Source organism: Phodopus roborovskii, unplaced genomic scaffold, assembly GCF_943737965.1.
Source record: "Phodopus roborovskii unplaced genomic scaffold, PHOROB, whole genome shotgun sequence".
Lineage (NCBI taxonomy): Eukaryota > Metazoa > Chordata > Mammalia > Rodentia > Cricetidae > Phodopus > Phodopus roborovskii.
In genome coordinates, this window is record NW_026126558.1 from 21,860,081 (window position 1) to 21,882,268 (window position 22,188).

The following is a 22,188-nucleotide window of genomic DNA, read 5'->3' on the forward strand; positions in this document are numbered from 1 at the left end:
ACTAAAGTACACAGCAAATATCTGCTGATTTAATGAATGAAGGGGATTGATATTGTACATCCTTCCAGCGTTTAACCCAGCCACGAGTATGAGTCATTGGAATAGAGAAGGAGGGAATAGAGAAGGAGAGAAGCATAAATCGCTGGTTCCGTATAAGTGCTGCAACCCAAATCCCAGGCACATCAACCCTAGTTTTTGTGAAACTGAAAGGCAAACTGAAATACCTGTATGCTCACAGAGTGCACATGCAACAGCACCAAGTTCATAGGGACTAGCCACCAGGGCGCACTGCCGCAGTGGAACACAACCACCAGCAGAGACTAGCCACTAGAGGGAGCTTCCACAGCAGAAACATGGCAATCAGCTCCTAGAAGTACTAAGCATTTTTTGAACAGGATATTATCAAACCTTTGAAGAGAAACTCCTATTCCAAACATGTAGCTACAGTATTGCCAGATGCTTGAATTTAAGGTGTCTAGTCATACCTTAGATGCCAAATCTTAACTATAGTCAGCGCATCTAATTTTTAACTGCCTGGGTTCCTTTACTATTAAATGTAGATTAAAATGATGAACACTAAAAAAGTAGTAGGGTGCATAATGCCATGTGGCAAGCATGGTAAAGCTTTGCCAGTGAGACAAATACCAGATTTCTTTCCACCATAAACACTTCAGATGCCATATTTTAACAGTTTATGGACCACACACAAAAAAAGTGGTTTTTACTTTAACGCCGAACAGTTTCACTTAGTTAATGTTAGAAGGCAGGTGAGATAGTTCAGCTTTTATTATTTTTTTTCAATTTATTTAACTTTATTTTATGTGCACCAGTGTGAAAGTATCAGATCCCCTGGAACTGGAGTTACAGACAGTTCTAAGCTGCCATGTAGGTGCTGGGGACTGAACCCAAGTCCTCTGGAAGAGCAGCCAGTGCTCTTAACCACTGAGACATCTCTCCAGCCCAGATGGCTCAGCTTTTAGAGGCACATACCTCAATTTTCTAAAGGACTTACTCCAGTTTGGTTCCTACCACCCACAAAAGCAAATCCTGTCTCTTCAGCTGCCCTTTTTTTGGTCTCCAGGGGCACCTGCACACACATGGCACATACACACAAACATATGCCTACACACATCAATAAAAATAAATCCTGGAAAACACTATGATTGCTGTTAGAAATCCAGGGCCAGGGCCTGGAATGACAGTATATGCACACCTGTAACTCCAGCACTGGGCAAACAGAGCAGGAGGATCAGGAGTCCAAGGTTATCCTCTCATCCTTGCTACAGACTGAGTTGCAGGCAAGGATAGGCTGTGTGAGACCCTGCCACAAACAAACAAACAAACAAACAAACAAACAGAAGTAACTCTACCTAGCGAGAGTTCCTTGACCAGCTCAGCAGCAGCATGACAACCCTGAACAAGTATTCTGGTCCAGGTCGACAAATCCCGGTGTGTTTCAACCCTGAAGAGATGCATCTCAATGCCCTGCCGAGAGCCCGTCCTTGTAGCAAATGTAAGGTCAGATCCAAGGGAGGGTGACCGACATCCAGAACCCGAATGAACCAACCTAGGGCCACAAATAGAACAGAGCGCTAAAGTAATTACTGCATTACTGGAAGAAAATGCCAGGAATTTGTTGATAAACAGAAATTTATAAAAAAAAACCTTCAGCAGTTTTCAGATGAATGCATTTCAAAACCAGATTGTGGTATTTAAGTAGATACTATTCTTTAATCTCACAAAATAATCCTTGGTGTCACAGGAAGCAGGGTACTACTTACACTCTACCAACAGAAAAGAGATACAGAAAATTCTGCCAGGGGCTGGAAAGATGACTCAGATTAAAAGCATTTGCTGCTCTTTCAAAGGACCTGGGTTTGATATATGGCAATTCACAACCATCTCCAATACCCTCTCCTGTCTTCACAGGCACCAGGTTCACACATGGTGCATGGACATACATGCAGGCAAAACATCCATATACAGAAAAACAAAGCCCAAAGAACAAGAAAAAGGAAGAGAGAGAGAGAGGAGGGAGGGAGGAAAGGAGAGAGGAAGGAAGGAAGGAAAAAAGAAAACTCATCCAAATGTAATGGTGCATGCCTATAATCCCAACACTTAAGCAGTTGAGGCAGGAGAATTTTAAGTTTTAAAACAGCCTGGGGTACAGACATGACCTTCTCTTAAAATGAAGCAAAATACTGAACAAAAATTCAACCATGGCATATTCCACTCAGTGGACTAGAAAATAAAGTCCTATGATCATCTACTACATAGAACTTAGAGAATTTTATGTTAAAAGAGTAAGTCAAAATTCCAACTTGCACATGGTTCTACTTATATGCAGCACCCAAACATAATTCAGAATTATAATTTTTCTTGAAAACCAGAATTTTATCAGGGCAATAATTAGCACCAATACTTTTCTTGAGACAGGGTCTCTTACTGAGTCTGGAGTGAGCCTGATGGCCAGAAAGTCTAGCAATCCTCCTGTCTCAGTTCCCACAGCACTGGGGAACAGACACATGTGTGGGATGCCTGGCTTTCTACCTAGGCACTGGAACCAGAATTCATGCTTGAAACAAGCACTCATCATCCAAGGAACAATCTTTCTACCCACAACCTGAGTTTTTACTACTTCAATAAAGGCATTTTAAACTCCTTGCCCCCAAAGGCCATTTAGGGAACACAATGGCTACTGATACAGATGCGTTCTGTGCATGTGACAGGTTGCCAGTTGCCCTGAAACATGTAAAATATCAGCACTTTAACTTACCCCAGGGCAACTGTTAGCACATGAAAACCACAAGTAACATTTTATGATTACACAGAATTACTATGAGATACCTTTGAACTTACAGACTTGCCCTATGGAGTTACCTGAGAACTGTGTTACTCAACTGATTACTGTGGCACTCACATGAGCTAGCTCAGAAAGAGTTAAGTTTTAAAATTACTCTACATATGATCCAAGTAAGATGGAGTATGGAGGAAAGTAACTGCATTATTCTATTTGATTGCTAATCCCATGTCTAGGAGGATATTTCTTTCCTAGATTTGATTTTGAAATGTTTGGCAGAGGGGATCCAATTCAAACCAGCTGCTGGACTTGGGGAGCAGCCACTGGTTAGGAAACACTACCAAGTTGCCCCCAACTTTTGCTGGGGGGGTGCCAAATAAGCTCATGAAAAGTTGAGCGTAGTAGTCTGGGCCATATTAGTCCCACATGCTCAGTACCATTCAGTTGTCCACATGGTTCAGCAAGTCACGTTATCCTTGGGTTCTGTCTCTCCCAGTCAAAGAGAAGTCTTATATTATAGGAAAATACTGCAAGATCCACAGCACCTAGGACATCAAGTCTTTTTGCTTGTGTTGTATACCTAGCATTGATCTTAAGAAAGACCAAAAATAAAAATTCCCTTCAACACCTCCAGGCATTACTTAATCCTCATTGCCAAAATTGTCATGTATTGATAGAAAACACACATACACACACGCACACGCACACACGCTCACTTGAACACATGCATGCATAAAGTTTGATTTCTAAGAATCTAAGTGTAAGTCAGGCATAGTGTTGCACATCTTTAATCCCAGCACTCGGGAGGCAGGGACAGGTGGATCGCTATGAGTTCAAAGCCAGCCTAGTCTACTAGTTCCAAGACAGGCTCCAAAACTACAGAGAAACCCTGTCTCGAGCAACCACAAACAAACACCCCCTAAAAAACATTAACAACAAAAAACTAAATGTGTACATAATCCAACATAAACTGTAGCTGTTACTTTACACAAATCTAACAATATTACTTGATCTTGAAGTTTAAAGCATTAATCAATTCTTTTTCTTTTTTGGAGGGTGGGGGGTAGTAAGACAGGGTTTCTTTGTGTAACAGACCTGTCCTGGAACTCACTCTGTAGACCAGGCTGACCTTGAATTCACAGAGATCCACCTATTTCTTCCTCCCAAGTGCTGGAATTAAAGGCGTGCGCCACTACTGCCCGTCCATAATTAATTCTTAATTTATCAGGGATTACTTAGTTTTGTGGACAATCAAGAAATCAAGATCTTTCTTTTCTTTTTCTGTATGTTTCTACTATCTTTTTCCCTGTGTATTCACTTGAACCTGGAGCTCACTGATTCCACTAGGCTGGCAGGTAGAGAGCTCCAGGGATCCACCTGTGTACCTGCCTCTGCCTCCCCAGGATTGGGATTACATCTATACTTTTTTTTTTTTTTTTTTTTTTTGCAGGGCTTCTTAGGCAGCTACTCTTGGCTTCGTTTTCTTGATGCTATTTGAAGCACAAACACTAACTCTTACTCCCTTTTCTCATGTGACACATTTTCTTTTCTTCCTTTTTCACACAGGGTCTCAAGTAGCCCAGACCAATCCTGAACTCCTGGTTTTACTGCCTCCACCTCTCAAGTGCCAGGATTATAAGTATGTGCCACCATGTTTGACTTTGTATTTGTTTTTGCTGCCACAGCTAACTAAGATGGCTCTGGGTAGACCTACTCTTTACATACACAACTGCCCCATTTTCTTTACTACTAAAGTCCTTTGATGAGTGACATCCAATGAATAGAAATTGCTTGTTTATGAAGTGACTGTAAATTTCAGCATTATGGAATGAAGGTTTATTTAGTGCTCTAAATCTTTGAAACACAACCTAATTGGTCCAACCGTAACTGTGGAAACACCCTTGTTTTTGTAGGGTTCCTGTCTGGTTCTCAGTACAAGTGAGACAGAGTAAGTGACAGCATAGTGGGACGTTCTTAGATGACATCAAACTTTTTTGATGTCAAGGTAGCTTTACTTGAGTGAGGGCATGGAAACTGACACTTAGAACTGTGTCTTTTACGAGGTGCTTCTTGTAAAGAAAGAATTAAGGAGAGCACACCTCCCTAGTTCTCAAGTTCAGGAGATACTTTAACTCTGTTCTGTAATTGAAAGAAACTCAGGAAAGCTGTATGACAGCTTTTAATTTTATTTTTTTAAAGAAATATAATCTTTAACCTTCAATTTAAATGAAAGTGACAGACTTTTTAAATTTATTTATTTATTATGTATACAACATTGTGCCTCCATGTCTGCCTGCAGGCCAGAAGAGGGCACCAGATCTCATTATAGATTGTTGTGAGCCACCATGTGGTTGCTGGGAATTGAACTCAGGACCTCTGGAAGAGCAGGCAGTTCTCTTGACTTCTGAGCCATCTCTCCAGCTCCCTGTATGACAATTTTAAATTTTATTTTCATGAAAACAATGATACCAAGCTGCACATGGAGGAACATACCTTTACATCTAGTTCTTGGAAGGTAGAGGTAGGTGGATCTCTCTGGGTTCATGGCTACCAGATTAGATATTAAGTTTTAGACTAGCTAGGCCTACATAGTGAGTGAAACGCTGTCACAAAAGCAAACTTTTTGTTGCTGCTGTTGTTCAAAACAGGAAACATCCAGCGTTCTCTATCCAATGTTCTCTATGCAACACTCTATCCAGCATTCTCTCTCTATCCAGGTTTCTCTCTCTACCCAGCATTCTCTCTCTATCCAGTGTTCTCTCTCTATCCAGCGTTCTCTCTCTACCCAGCGTCCTCTCTCTACCCAGCGTTCTCTCTCTATCCAGCGTTCTCTATCTAGCGTTCTCTCTATCCAGCATTCTCTACCCAGCGTTCTCTCACTATCCAGCGTCCTCTCTCTATCCAGCATCCTCTCTCTATCCAGCGTCCTCTCTCTACCCAGCGTGCTCTCTCTACCCAGCGTTCTCTCTATCCAGCGTCCTCTCTCTATCCAGCGTTCTCTATCTAGCGTTCTCTCTATCCAGCATTCTCTACCCAGCGTTCTCTCACTATCCAGCGTCCTCTCTCTATCCAGCATCCTCTCTCTATCCAGCGTCCTCTCGCTACCCAGCGTCCTCTCTTTACCCAGCGTCCTCTCGCTACCCAGCGTTCTCTCACTATACTGAGTTCTCTATGGGGCACAGCACTGGTTCCAGAGCTTCTGTCTTTCATTATCAACTACTCTTCTGAGCAGCTCCCTTGTTTAATGAAACCACTAGATTATCTCCCACTCCTTCCTTCCATCAAGGCAAATGGCAGTTAAAATAAAACATCACCAAGAGGCAGCTTCGGCTCAGGAGAGAGCACTGTGACTTCTCAAGGATTCTGGTTTATTGCCTTTGAATAATTTCTAAAAGCAGTCTTGTGGGGCTTTCCAGATATACCAACACCTTTAGAATCCAAGTAAAGCTGGATCTGAAGGTGCTTCTAGTTGTAGTTATTATCTCTTAAGACAGCCTAAGTTTGGTGGGTGGTGATGGCCATGCCTTTAATCCCAGTACTAGGGAGGCAGAGCCAGGTGGATCTCTGTGAGTTCAAGGCCAGCTTCTGTGAGTGAGTTTCAGGACAACCTCTAAAGCTACGGAGAAACCTGTCTCGAAAAACAAAAACAAAACAAAACAACAACAACAACAACAAAAAGACAGCCCGTTTATATTTCTCAATCCCACCCAACTGCACATATCTGTGACACAGGGAACATTCGGTGGCTTCAGGACAAAACTGTGCTTATTGCTATGTGCTCTTTAGTAGCAAAGAGCACTGAAAGACATTTTGGCTAAGTTGAATGCTTTATCCACTGCACCACAGTCTGGTTTAAATGATTTCATCACCTACTCAAAAGGCTGCTACAATTTCAGTGGTTTTCTAGTCACAGTCAATAATAAAGAAAAACCAAACCACTCCAAACCCCTATTATCTTCATGACCAAGCAAGTTTTAAAAGGAACAGCCACTCCCTCAATAATTTAAACAACACACACACACACACACACACACACACAAAACCACAAGTGACTGAAGCAATTTATTCTGTAAGAGTTAGGAGCTACAAAATGATAAGTGGGGGGGGGGGAGAGATACTTTTCTCTATGTTAGCTTCTTAAATGCTATTTTAGGTACCAAAGGTAGTATAAATCACTTTACAGCAGATTTAAGAGCATTTCCCCCCTTTCATCTTACCTTGTGGCAACAAGAGGGTAGCTATGACATGGCGATGCCCAGGCATCTCTTGTCCATGGCATACAATCATAAAGCAGCAAATCCTTCTCGGTCACAGCCATAAGAACAGGCCTCCATTGCTGTCTTCCACCATCTAGTTTTGCCTGTTACAATGGTGAGATCCAGAATCAGAGCTAACTGTGATATGATAATAATGAGCTTTGTGTGAGCACTGGTCTAACACTGGGGGGAGAAGGAGTCTTTGTTTTGCTCTCCCACCCTAGTGGACTTGAGATACACAATCATCCCCACAAGGTTACTTCCACAGGTGGGTATTCCCTACTGGGAAGCGTGAAGTGGGGGGTGTATTTGAAAAGCTAACAAGTCACAGGCATTATCTAGTGACATTACAATTTTATCCCATTTCTTAAAAACAGCATCAGCAGGGCTGTGATGGCACAGGCCTTTAATCCCAGCACTTGGGAAGCAGAGGCAGATGGATCTCTGTGAGTTCTAGGCCAGCCCATCTACCGAGCAAATTCCAGGACAGTCTCCAAGGCTATGGAGAGAAAACCTGTCTTGAATACTTACCATATAAGCCTAACAACCTGAGTTTGATCTCTGGAGTTCACAGTGGATGGAAAAAAAACTGACTCCCCAAAATTTTCTTCTAACCCCTCCATGCCTGCACAGGGGAATGCACAAGCCTGTACTCATGCACACACAGATACAGACACAGACACACACATACACCCAACAAATGCACACACAATAATAACTATAAAAAATGTTGATCAGATGCAATTTGTCTTTCTTATACTCTGATTTAAACAGGGGCCTCACTGTAGGCAATGTAGGCACTGGTCCCCAGTGCCACACTGTTATTTTGGAAAACACAGATGCAAGGATTCTTCATTTTATTTAGGAAGTACATGTTTTGGCTTCAAATATACATATTTTTATCTCATAAAGCTCAGTTATCTAGAAAGTTTAAAAATCTAGGAAAACAAACACCTGCTACTACTTATTCATATGTCAAGGATCCAGGGTCAAAATGGAAAAGACTATGTTCAAGAAAAGCCCTGTCACGTCAAAGCCCCTGTCCTCCACAATAAGACTGCTGAAGGACACTGTATTTTATCCCTGCCCTCCAAGTCATCCCTGACTGCCTCCAGGAGAACTCAAAGTTGGTGAGTCATTTGTCTCTTCAATAGCTGTCTTCGTAATCACTTTTTATTTCTTTTCTTTGAGACCTCTGAAGGGGGCTGAAGAGATGGCTCAGTGGTTAAGAGCACTGGCCGCTCTTCCAGAGGTCCTGAGTTTGACTATAGCAACTCACAACCATCTTGTAACTCAGTTCCAGTGGATCCAAACCACCCTCTTCTGACCTTTGTTGGCACCAGTCTTTCATGTGGTAAGGATATACAAGTAGGCAAAACATCCAAACACATTAAAACAAACAAAAACCCAAAACACTTCTGAAGGTGATTTGGATGTGACAGAACATTTTAAATTCACACTTGGAATCTGCAAGAGGCCTAAGCTATTTGGTTCTGTGTTGTAAAAAAAAACATAGAGTCTCTCTATGTAGACCAAACTGGCCTCTCATTTATAGAGATCCACATGCCTCAGCCACCAAAGTGGCAGGATCAAAGGAGTACACCACCGTGCCCAGTGTATACTAAGAACATTTAACTCAGGGTCTCAGATTCTTTTGAGACAGTGTCTCACTCACCCTGGTTGGCTTTGAACTCACAGAGATCTGCCTGCCTATCTCTCTGCCTTAGTACTGGGATTAAAGGTATGTGCTACCACACACCTCTGGATCTCTTTTCTCTTAGACAAAGGTATAGGCTGATTCCAGGAATGGGAAATGAAATCTAACCTATGAGAGGACCAATGTTCCCTAATGTTCTAAGATTCATCTCTGCTAGCTGCAATCTGGTAGAAGAGTATCAGTTATCAGGCATAGTGTGGTGCATGTGTATAAGCTCAGTCAGCACTTGAGAGGTGAAAGCAGGAGGGTTAGATCAGCTGTTAAAGGTCATTCCTGGCCACATGAGAGTTCAAGGAACCCTTGCCTCAAGAATAAGTAATGTCCAATTTCTAGAGAGTGAGGTGGGATGACAAAATTTTGTTTAATTTATGATTTGTTAAAAGTGTTGATTCTTAGGGCCAGAGAGAGGGGCAGTGGATGTTGTTCAGTTCCTAGCATCCACAACTTCCTAAGCAGCCAAGCTTCCTAATCTTCCTGTTTATACCTCAAGAGTACGGGTTTACAGGTATGCCTGCTTTATACAGTTCTGGGGATAGAATTCAGGGCTTTATGCATGCTAAACAAATAATCTACCAACTGAGTTACATTCACAGCTCTGAGCCCTTAAGTTGTTTTGAGACAGGACCTAACAGCACAGGCTGTTACATAGAGAAACCCTGTCTCAAAACAAACAGGGGGTTGGATAAATGGTTCAGTGGTTAAGGGTATTAGCTGCTCTTCTAGAGATCCTGAGTTCAATTCCCAGCAACCACATGATGGCTCATAACCATCTGTAATGAGATCTGGTGTCCTCTTCTGGCCAGCATGTAAAACACTGTTTACATAACAAATCTTTAAACAAACAAACAAAACAAAAAACCAACCAAAAAACAAAAATCAACCCTGACTCCGCAAAAGTTGTCCTTTAGTTGTCCTTTATCCTCTAACCTCCACATGTTCTCTGTGGTACGTGCAGGCCCCTCCACCCCACCCCCACCATACACATACTTCACACATTTTTGTAAGAGGAAAAGGAGACTATATATTTATATTTCTTTCATTTGCATTAAGAAAATATCTAAAGATTTACTAGGGAAAAAGACATAAATTAGGGTGATAGGGACAGTAAGTAATAGAATAAGAATTTTCTTTGCCATTTTTAGGTTTTTTTGTTTGTTTTTTGAGACAGGGTTTCTCTGTATTGCTTTGGAGGCTGTCCTGGGACTAGCTCTGTAGATCAGCCTGGCCTCAAACTCACAGAGATCCCCCTGCCTCTGCCTCCTGAGTGCTAGGATTAAAGGTGTGTGCCACCAACACCCTGATCCTTTTTTTTTTTTTTTTTTTTTTTTTTTTTTTTTTTTTTTTTTGAGATAGGGTTTCTCTGTGTAGCCCTTGATGTCCTGGAACTAACTGTCCCAACTGACAATGAGGGATGCAATTTGATATTATGTGTGACCCTTTTCCCTATCGTGCTGAACCTGGGATCTAAAAGAACTTGAGCTCTTCAGCTCTACCAACACCCCCACCCCAGTATTGAGCATCCACTTAGGCTTTTGTGGTTCTTTTCTTTTCATATTTTAATTTAAATATTTCATATTTAAATAGAATCTTGTTTAATGGTTTGTAAAATATTTTGTTTTCTTCCTCTGGTATTAGGGATTAGGCCTAGGACTTTGTTTGTATCAGACCAGTGTGCTACCATGGAGTTAAATCTCCAACTCTATATTTTGTATATTTTAAACACTTCTAGTTCAGGAACATAGACTAGAGACTGTTGCCCCTGGGAACACTACCAAAAGTCTACAAAAAATGGCAAACCTATGACCTCTGGGTCAAATCTACCCTTCAACCTGTTTTTCTAAAATTTTACTAAAACATAGTTATGTTCATTTATTCTCATGAAGTCTGAGACTTCTTGCTTGTTATTATAGCAGAATCAAAGTATGTTGCTATGTGTTATTAATACACAAAGTTCACTGACCCAGACACCCTTTTAAATATGTGTGTGTGTGTGTGTGTGTGTGTGTGTGTGTTGCATAGAAGCTTGGAAAATGTGTTGGATTATTTTGGAACAGGTGATATAGGCACTTGTACAACACAGTTTGTTATGTAGGTACTGGTATCTAAACTCTGATTTTCATAATTGCACAGAAAACACTCTTAGCCACTGAGACATCTCTCCAGTCTCTTGACACTTGTCCTAAATCACAAAAAGCACCCCATGCTGTCTAGAGAGATGGTAACAGGAACCTCCTTTTAGTTATATTGTGATGATAATACCACGAAGATTAATTCTGCTGCTGGAGGTGATGATTAGAATACCAGTAGCTAGAATGTAGAAAAGAAGTTAGGGAGGAGAAATAAAAGACAAACAGAAGGGTTGCTATGTGGATATCCAGGAACTGGGTGATACATAATCTACAGATGTATCTGTAGACAGGCTTGGTGGAGCATTGGCGAAAAGGAGGCAGGCCAACCTTGTCTACATGGTGAGTGAGACTCTCTCTCTCTCTCTCTCTCTCTCTCTCTCTCTCTCTCTCTCACACACACACACACACACACACACACACACACACACACACTGGATGGGAGACCAGGAAAGTGATGGGAGATGTCATTCTGTAAATATGTTTCTCTTATTAGTTAATGAATAAAGCACTGTTGGCCAATAGGAAAGCAAGATAGGCGGGACTAGGAGACTAAGTGGAGAGAAGAAGAAATAGGGAGGAGTTTTAAGATGTAGGACCAACAGGGTAGAATAGAACTCCAGGCCCTCTCTCCAGTAAGATAACACCACATGGGAATACTTAGATTAATAGAAATGGGCTAATATTTAAAACAGAGCTAGCCGATAAGAAACTAGTAACTGGCCAACAGCTTTGTATCTAATTCAGTGTCTCTGTGTGTTATTTGGGGCTGGTGTGGCTCTGGGACCAGGCAGGCTGTGTGTGTGTGTGTGTGTGTGTGTGTGTGTGTGTGTGTGTGTGTGTGTGTACACCAACTCTTAACAAAATGGCACCCAACATGGGACCATTGGATGTCATTCTGTAAATATGTTTATCGTACTGGTTAATGAATATAACACTGTTGGCCAATAGGAAAGCAAGATAGGCGGGACTAGGAGAGGAGGAGGATTCAAATGAGAGTTAGGAAGAGATTCAACATGGAGGACAAAGAGAGCAGAATGCCGGGCCCTCTCTCCCGTAAGCCAAGACCATGTGGAAACATTTAGATTAACAGAAATGGGTTAATATTTAAGACAGAGCTAGCCAGTAAGAAATGCTAGTACAGGCTAACAGCTTTATAGCTAATACAGCGTGTCTGTGTGTTATTTGGGGCTGGTGCGGCTGGCTGAGGGACCAGACCGGCAGGGAAAACCTACTCTTAACAGGAAAGAGAGAGAGACAGAGACAGAGAGAGACAGAGACAGAGAGAGAGAGGTTATACAGGTAGGTATAGATATAATACTCTAGATATATGCCTTAAGGGAAGCATTCTAACTCTTAGTAGGGATGAGTAAATTCTTGCTCTGCCTCCCACCTACCTGTTCTGCCAGCCAGGCAATATGCTTGACTTCCTTGCTGCCTCCTGCTGTACTGGTTGCACCAAGCATGGCATTGAGTTCAGCCAATACCTGTGGGAGGAGAGCCATTATGTTGGTGTGGATAGCTACGAACCAGGAGTGTGCTGTGGCTGTATCTTTGCAGCGTAGGATCAAGGTGTTCCTGCTATCAGGAGAATGTAGCTCTATCAATCTGTATGGAGAGAGAAAAGAGAAAAATGACATAGGCTCCAAGTCATCACACCACCAGAGTTAACATACTAAATCTAGTCTAAAATTGTGATTTTTCAAGTAAAAATACTTTAATTCCTCAGAGTCCAATCCCAGAGAAACCACAAATACATGGGACAATAATAATGGCTGGATTTGTTGTACTGTGCCTATGGGATAGTCACTAGTGGGACACTTCACTTTGCCTTAATTTCCATGTCAAAGAAACAGAACCAGTACCTGTCCATTGCAGGCAGGAACACCAACACCCATACATGAGCACACGTGCACGCACATGCACATACACATATATTTTGTGTCATATGTATACCATGTACTCTAGGCAGGCATCACACTTGCTATGTAGCTGAGGATAACCCTGAACTCACATTCCTCTGGTCTTCACCTCTCAAGTACTGGGATTACAGGTGAATTTTACCACACAAAGCTAAGAGAATTTTATATTTTAAAAATTACAAACAAATAAAAAACCAAAACAAAACAAATAACAAACCAGGCGGGTGGCACACGAATCCAAGCACTCAGGAGGCAAAGGTAGGTGAACTCTGTGAGTTCAAGGCCAGACTGGTCTATAGAGTGAGTGCCAGGACAGCCAGGGCTGTTACACAGAGAAACCCTGACTTGAAAAACAAAAACAAAAACAAATTTTAATATTTTTAAGATAATTAGGAGCTGGAGAGATGGCTCAGTGGTTACGGGGACTTGCTGCTTCCTTTTCCAGTGGACCCAGGTTTGAATCTCAGCATTCAAATTAGGTGGTTCGAATAACAATAATAACATAAACTGCTTATAACCTCAGGTAGAGAATAGCCTCTGTGGTCACCTATACTTATGTGAACAGACACACACAAAAACACATAATCTTTTAAAATTAGGTAATTCTGATATAAGCCATAAAAAGTAATGAACTGAAATGAATGTTATTTGAAATAAAGAGATATTAGCAGGATATTTCTTTTCTTTGTGAATATTATTCTTTATGAAAATTTGGAATTTTGTTTATTTACGTATTTGAGACCAAGCCTCACTATGTAGTCCTGGCTGGTCTGGAACTCACTGTATGGACTCAGTGGGCCCCAAGCTCCCAGAGGTGCACTTGCTCCTGCCTCTTGAGTGCTGCGATTAAAGACATGTGCTGCTGCTGTACTACTATTACTATTATACTTGGCTAAAGCTAACTTTAGATCAGCAGTTCCAAGGTTGGCCTCTAGCATTATTAGCAGTCATGCATTAGGCATCCCCACCCTACTCTTCTAGTTCTGCAGTGAGATCAGGTCAAACTCAGGTCATCAGAGTTGTGCAGCAAGTACGTTTACAAGCTCAGTCATCTTGCTAGTCTACTTTTACTGATTTTTGTTTTTACTTTTTCATCTTGTATTGAGTTTTTGGAGGGGGGGCTGTTGTTCAATTAGTGTGTGTGTGTGTGTGTGTGTGTGTGTGTGTTTGTGTGTGTGTGTGTGTGTGTATGTGTGTGCATTTGGATACATGTGCCACAGTGTTGAGTGTAGAGGTCAGAGGATAACTTGTGGTAAACATTTTTCTCCTTCTACCATGTGAGTCCCAGGGATCAAACAGAGGTTGTCAGGCTTGGTGATAGGCAGCCTACCTACTTTCTTACTATTTTGAGAGAAGGTCTCATTATGCTGCTGATTGGCCTCAAATTCATGACAATCCTAAGTGCTGGGATGACAGGTCTGGATGGAATGCCATGCCAGCTCCAAATACTTTGTTTTTTTATATGGCAAGTGTTTATTCTCAAATTCTGCTTAATCTATAGTTTCTTCTAAGATTTATTTTATTTATTTGTTTGTATTTATGGTAACATGTTGGTACCCACAGATGCCAGAAGAGGTCATCAGATGCCTTAGAACTAGAGTCACAGGTGTGCGCTGGGAATTGAACTTGGGTCCTCTGGGGGAACAGCAATCACTCTCTAACACTGAGCCACCCCTTAAGCCCCCAATCTATACTTCCTCAGACACACATCAATTGAGCCCCTGCTAAATGACAGATAATGTGCTAGTACTGCAGAAACACAGACCAAAAGGGGGAAAAAAAAATCCAGTTTCTACCCTAATTGGGCCTACAGTCTAACAGGGAAAACAGAAAATGAACAGTTGATAAAACACAGTTAATTATAGGTTCCAAAAGATGTCATAAAGGATAGTTGGTCCTGGCTATTAAGAAGACCATGCCTTAAAAGACACTTTTGGCTAGGCGGTAGTGGTACATGCCTTTACATTAATCCCAGTATTCTGAGAGATAGAGACAGGCAGGTATCTGTGAGTTCCAAGACAGCCAGGGCTACAGAGAAACCTTGTCTTGAAAAATGAAACAAGACCCAAAAATAAATACACACACACACACACACACACACACACACACACACACACACACACACACAAGACTTCTGTGGTAGTAAAGGCAAAGTAGGACTGCAATGGAAACCTTTATACTTCTGGGCACACTTACCAAATTATTTCTATGAGGGGAGATCATTTATAAACCTGGTACCTCCCCTAAGAAGACTTTTCTTTTTTTGGTTTTCCAAGATGGCTTCTCTGTGTAACAGCACTGGCTGTCCTGGTACTCTGTAATCTGTAGACCTGGCTTGCCTCAGACTTACAGAGATCCATCTGCCTCTGTTTCCCAACCGCTGGGATTAAAGGTATGTGCTACCACTGCCAGGCTTAAGAAGGCTTTTTAAAAAGCTAATTCTAGGGCTAGTGAGATGGCTTAGTGAGTAGTACATTTGTTACCAAGCCTAATGGCCTGACTTTGATCTGAAGATCCTACATGGTGGAAAGAGAGAAAAGACTTCTGTAAGTTGTCCTCTGACTTCTATACATACACTGTGGCATGCTTGAACTCACATAATAAATTAATTTAAAAAAAAATAAAGAATAATCCTATAAGCTCAGAGAGCTCACTACAACAAAATTTGGGAAGCTAGCAAACAGCCATTGGGCTTAGGAAAGTGACTCTGAGTTGGTTTTGACATATTGACACAAGCTAGGGTCATCTACTAAAGGGTAACCTCAACTGAGAAAACAGGCAAGTCTATGGGGCACTTTTTGATTGATAATTGATGTGGGAGAGTCCAGCCCACTGTGGGCACTGCCACATCTCAGGCAGGTGGTCCTGGGTTTTGTAATAAAGCTGGCTCAGCAAGCATAGGGAGCAGGCCAGGAGTGCAGATTCCTCCATGGCATCTGCAGCAGTTTCTGCCTTGAATTGCCCTGATTCACCTCAGTGATAGAGTATGGCTTGAGAGTTCTAAGATGACATAAACCCTTTCCTCCCAAGTTGCTTTTGACCATAGTTTTTCATCACAGTAATAGAAACCCTAACTAAAATGAGTGGGAAAAGCAAAATTGCAGCCACATAATTCCTAAGTGGGTAGGGAATTGGTGGCAAGGTTATTTCTGAAAGTGAGACTAAAGTATGCACTACAAAGAGGCAGGGGGGACTGTAGTCTTGGCTACTTACTGAGTTATATCTCAAAAGATAAGAACAGGAAGTGGGAACATGCCTCAGTTGAGAATTTGAACCTAAAGTTCAATTCCTAACACTGCAAAGACAAGCAAAGCCAAAACCAAAAAGGCCAAACAAACAAAATCCAAACAAAATGCATCTAGCTGAGCATCATGGCTCCTGTGCTCAGGTAGTTAAGGCAAAATTGCAAGAAATTTGAGGCCAGCCTGGGCAATATAATAAATTCTAGGACAGTCTAAGTTACACCATGAAACTGTTATTAACAAACAAACAAACAGAATTCTCCATACTCAGTGGTCAGTAACTGCCATGACCTTATCCTAGCAAAAGAGTCAGAGCCATTATCATCCCCATCAAACTGTCTGGGAGAAGCCAATTCTTGGTTCAGACTATATGTCTTTACACTGACCATTTTCTAGAAGGACTTACTTATTTCCACCCCATTGCTCTGTGACCAAGGACAGCATAACATTCTTTAAACACATACTAAAATTTGCTGGCAAGAACCAGACAAGAAATTTCCTTCACTCCTCCTACTGACCTACTTAGCACTAAAGATAGAAATCAGTTCATCCTTCTTTAGGCACAAAACAATTACTTAATGGGGGAAAAAAACCAAAAATACCCTTTACACGGTATATAGTCCTGAGACAGTCTCTCAGATAGGTCATGGAGTCCTTAGCCACTGAGTAGCCTATTAACACAGAATAGCTTCTAAAAATCCTGATATTAGACCCTAATTATTAATAGCTGGAAGAATGAAAATAAATCTGCTATAAAGTAAAACCAAGCCTGATTAATCAGGAGTAGACACTTGGACAAGAGAGCTTGAATGACGAAATGGGCAAGAAGTTGTCTTGTAGGTGGGATCACCAACATTCATGAAAAGCGAAATCTTGTAGATTCTTGGAAAGGAGTTAATCAAGACAACAATAAACTCCCAAGCAGAACTGAGTCTAGGACCCAGAAGAGTCTGACTTGGAGCAGTCCTCAAAACTAACATAGGCAACATAATAATGCTTGATGAGTTGTTTTAAAGGGATGACTGAAATGAAAGCTCTGCTAATAGCACACATGGAGGCAGTCTGCCAGTAACTGAGCCTATAGGACGGGGGCGCAGCAACAATGTTAGAGGTTTTGGCCTGTACTCAAACCACTGAGGATTTCCGGGGAAACTTAATTACAATTTGAACAGATAAGTCAAATCAATATTTAGATAGAAGCATGGAATTTTAAGTTCAGCCTATATTACTTTATCTACTTGGTTATGTCTTTGATATAACCTATGAGTTTTTAGTAATAATCTTGTGATTTTTATAGCACAAACTTCACATGTACCTTTTACTAAAAAATAGAATGAAGATGTGAAACTGTGAGTGAATGCAAAAACCAGATTAAAATTGTTATTCAGCCAGGCAGTTGTGATGCATGCCTTTACTCCCAGCACTTGGAAGACAGAGGCTGGTATAACTCTGTGAGTTCAAGGCCAGTCTGGTTTACTGAGTGAGTACTAGGACAGGGCTGCTATACTGAGAAACTCTGTTTTTTGTTTTTGTTTGTTTGTTTGTTTGTTTTTAGGTTTTTGAGACAGGGTTTCTCTGTGGCTTTGGAGGCTGGCCTGGAACTAGCTCTGTAAATCAGAGATACCCCTGCCTCTGCCTCCCGAATGCTGGGACTAAAGGCGTGCCACCACCGCCCAGTGAGAAATCCTGTCTTTAAAAAAAAAAAAAAAAAAAAAAAAAAAAACCACCACCACCAGGGCTGGAGAGATGGTTCAGAGGTTAAGAGCACTGCCTGCTCTTCCAGAGGTCCTGAATTCAATTCCCAGCAACCACAATTCCCAGCAACTACAATGAGATCTGGTATCCTCTTCTGGCATGCAGGCACTATATACATCATAAATAAATACATCTTAAAAAACAAAAACAAAACAAAACACCACCACCAACAGCAAAATTCTACATTCCTACGGACACTATGCTACCTGCTAAGGAACAGGCTCATGTTCTCTCATGGACTTCACCATTAATTCATTAGTTTTCAAGTTTCACAACACAACACATAATTATCAGAAGCATCTAGTGAGGCAGTGGAAACTCAGGTGGGCAAAGGCAGTAACATTCATTTACTCACTTCCCTTTTGGTTTTAGTGAAACCTTTGCATAGAAATGAAAGATGAACTATAATGAGATTCTACCACATACCCGTCAGAATAGTTAATGCCAACAATGCTGGCAAGAACATGGAGCAATGGAAATTCTCACACTGTTAGCTGTTGTTGGTGTTAGCATAAAATGGCAGGTCACTTTTGAAAGAATGCCTGCCTGGAAATTTCTTTTTTCTTTCTTAGATTTCTTTTATGTGTTCAATGTGTTAATGTTTTGCCTCCATAGATGAATGTGTACCAGGTGTGTGCCTGGTGTCCATGGAGGTCAGGAGTCTAATCACTTGGGACTGGAGTTACAGATTGCTGTGAGCCACATGGTGCTGGAATGAACAGTCCACTGGAAGAGCAGCCTAACCGCTGGGCCATTTATCTAGCCCTGGGAGTTCCTTTTAAACAAAACACACACCTAACATCTGTTTGTTTGCTGAGGAAAGGTCTTGCTATGTAGCATGACTGGTATGAAACTCACAGAAAGCCTGCCTGCCTGTGCTTCTAGAGGGCTGAATTAGTGTTGGAATTAAAGGCTTGCACCACCATTCCCTGCCACATCTACCACTTGACATGGCAACTCACTCTACTCACTAAGTTCACCAAAGCAAAACAAAATGGTGTGGCCAAAAAAAGATTTACAAAATGGGCATGACAACCAACTCCAAACTAAAAATTGCTCAGGTGACTATCAAGAAGGCACAGTTAGGATAGGAGAGATGGCTCATCAGTTAAGAGCACCAGCTGCTTTTCCAGAGGACCTGGATTTGATTTCCTACACCCACATAGTTGTTCACAACCATCTGTTACATTGGCCTCTCTTCTGGCCTCTGTGGGGCACAGGCATACATGTAGGTAAAATACTCATAAAATAATTTTTAGAACCCTACAGATAAATAAATGGACATCTTATCTTCCTCTAGCACACTCTATCTTATTCTTACTGATGTTGGAGCTCACTGACTAGCTAGGCTGGCTGGCCAGCAAGACCCTAGGATCTTTCTGTCTCTAAGCATGGGATTCCAGGTCATACCACACACTTTTAAGAATGTAACTCTGCCAATTTTATAACCATTTTCTTATTTAACCCTCATAGAATTTTCATTTTGTTTGAAAGGAAACTGAAGTGTAAAGAAAACAAATAGCTTGGCCAAAATGCTACAGCCCACATGTTTGGCTCTGTCTTCTAGGTCTTACAACTCAAGTGTGCTTAGGTCATGATTTTGTATGTTTTTTTGTTTTTTTTCCTGCTAAGACAAACAGGACATGTTCACATCCTGGAAATAAACAAAGTTAGATGTGATCCCTACCAGCTACTTGTAAGTCTGCTGCTTGCTTTTCTCTAGAAAATACTGTAATGCAAGTTAAAGCATCACCCTCATAGAATAACCATCAGTTTCTTTTCATTTGTATCTTATAAAAAGATAGCCATTTTCAAATGTGGTATTTCAGGTAAGAAAAATTCCTTTTCAGCAGTTAAACTGAATCTTTACACTAGCCTCAGCCACCTGAGCCCCAGTCTTGTACAGCATGTCATGGCTAAATATGAGGATCATCTGAATGGAATGAAGGATGTGGTACATACCCCAATATTATGCAGTGTTTTGACTTTTGATAAGATGAAAGCACTAGGTTTCACCACAGCATCTTTGTATGTGTACCCGCATACTTTTTCTCAATTGTTCTCTTCTCCAGCTGGTTCCCCTTCTGCCCTCACTGAGTTCTCCTTTCTCCCCCACCACCCCCAAGACTGTGGAACTTCTTTATTTACTCTGGGAGGCACCACACAGTTCCCCAAAGGCAACAAAGCCCCTTTGCTGTGTGCACCACTGTTTAAACTGCTGCTATAGGCAGCAATAGTTCTTGGGTTGGGTGCCAGAGGCTTCCATTCTGCTTTCCTTTTACATGTAATCCATTACTATCTTGTATCTCCCTTATGATTGCTTTCTCCCTCTCATAATCCCTGTCCTAGTTTCTTGAGCTGCAAACATACATACAGATAGTCTACTACAATTTTAGCAGTTTCATATTGCTCTCTACACTTGGTTCTGAGGATCTCTTTCAAACCTGACAGTTATGAAATGCTTCTAGTATATGGGGCTAGAAAGAGATTGCTTAGGAGTTAAGAGCACTTGTTGCTTTTGCAGAAGACTGAGGCTCATGACGGTGGTGGTGCATGCTGCCTTTAATCCCAGAACTCAGGAGGCAGAGGCAGGTTCATCTCTGAGTCTGAGGCCAGCCTTGTCTAAAGAATGAGTTCTAGAATTACACTGGGAAAGCCTGTCTCAAAAACCTCAACCAACCAACCAACCAAACAAACAAACAAACAAAAAAGAAGACCAGGCTCAATTCCCATCACCCACATGGTTTACAAATGTCTGTAACTCCAGTTCAGGGAGATCTGATTTCTATGGCAATAAATATTTATGTGGTACACAGACATACATGTAGGCAAAATACTCACACACATAAAATAAAGACATCTTTTAAAATGTTGCAGCATATGACTGAACCAAGAATGCAGCCCCCAGTTTTAAGGAAAGTCACGGTGACTATGTCTAACCTCGTAATATAGTAAAATCATAATCACCTTCATCCTTTTTTCTTTCCCTAGCCCCACAACCCCTCTTCTCCAGAAATTTTACATGCTTTGCTCTTTTCTCCAGCTTCTAGTTGCATCAGCCACACCATAGGAATGTATTCTAGAAGGGATTTATCATGAAAGGGTTTTAACATTTCTGCCCTCCTTGGTGTTGTGTGTACTAAATCAATTAAGGCTTTTTGCTTTGTGATTTTTCTGTAACTGGTTTACAACCTAGACTAATCTGGAACTTTAAATTCACAGTGATCCGCCTTCCTCAGTTTCCCAAGAGCCGGGATTAAAGGTGAGAGCTACCACAACTGTCTCAGTTATGCTTCCTTTATGCTACAATTTCTTGGGATGAAGATATGGATCAAGGTTAAAAGCACCTGATGTTCTGGCAAAGCACCTGAGTTTGTCACCTCAGTACCCATGCTGGGCAACTTACTACTGCTTCTAAATCCAGTTTTGACCTCTGCAGGCATCCACACACAGTATTCACATAAACAAGAAAATTTTATAGACTTAAAAATAAGCTACAATTTTTTTTTTTTTGAGATACTACATAAAACACCCTAAGTATAAATCACACGAAAGCCTTACATGTTCAAGAAGGTCATTCTTGGCTGGTCTGGAATTCACTATATAGACCAGTTTTATCTTGAATTCAGAGGTCTGCCTGCTTCTTCCTCCCTAGTACTGGAATTTAAGACAAGTGCTACTATGCCTGATGGACAAGCCTGGCTTCAGTTTCTTGCTGTGTTCCATGTTCTTTTACCCTACTCTGTTTAGGCAGATGGGTGTATTCAGATCAGAGACCACAAGAATGAAAGCATACTGGGCCTATCTTTAGGTCTCTGGATGAGGGTTTTTTGGTTTTGTTTTGTTTTTTGTTTGTTTGTTTGTTTGTTTTAAGTCACCCCCACTCTGCCAAATCCCTGGCCTAACAGAGTCTAACAGTACTTTTTCACAAAGTCACTGAAATTAAAATCATTATAAAACACAAGAAGGAAAATTATAAATTATTCATTCCACTGCTTGCATTTCATAGAAGACATGGGTCTGTGAAGCCAACTTGTCACATTGCCAGTTGATGTCCCGGATCTACAATGTGGCCTCGGAACTATAATGTTACTCACAATTAAGAAATTTCCTTATAGACGGATAGTGATGGCACGTGCCTTTAATCCCAGCATCCAGAGGTAGAGGCAGGTGGATCTCTGCAAGTTCAAGGCCAGCCTGGTCTACAAAGTGAGTTCCAGGACAGCTGGGGTTTTTATAGAGAAACCCTGTCTCAAAAAACTAAAAAGAAATAAATATCCTATAAAAAGACATGGGAGGCTGGGTAAGAGGATGGTGGGTTTGAGGCCATTCAGGGTTCCACATTAAAGACAGATCTCTAATGTCAGAAT

At 41.3% G+C, this 22,188-nt stretch overlaps 1 protein-coding gene and 1 non-coding gene across 2 annotated transcripts in view; both read right to left on the bottom strand.

The window, feature by feature from the left end:
* The window catches only part of Sntb2 (syntrophin beta 2), a 69,994-nt gene that overhangs the window by 7,087 nt on the left and 40,719 nt on the right, over window positions 1–22,188 (bottom strand). The window contains exons 3-5 of the mRNA XM_051201465.1: window positions 12,297–12,507; window positions 7,018–7,160; window positions 1,371–1,567 (exon numbers count right to left, since the gene is read on the bottom strand). Coding sequence (XP_051057422.1) covers window positions 1,371–1,567; window positions 7,018–7,160; window positions 12,297–12,507 — 551 coding nt within the window. The remainder of the gene's footprint in view (window positions 1–1,370; window positions 1,568–7,017; window positions 7,161–12,296; window positions 12,508–22,188) is intronic.
* LOC127234786 (small nucleolar RNA SNORA68) lies at window positions 19,944–20,074 on the bottom strand. Its single transcript, XR_007835606.1, has one exon. It is a non-coding gene; the product is annotated as a small nucleolar RNA SNORA68 (small nucleolar RNA).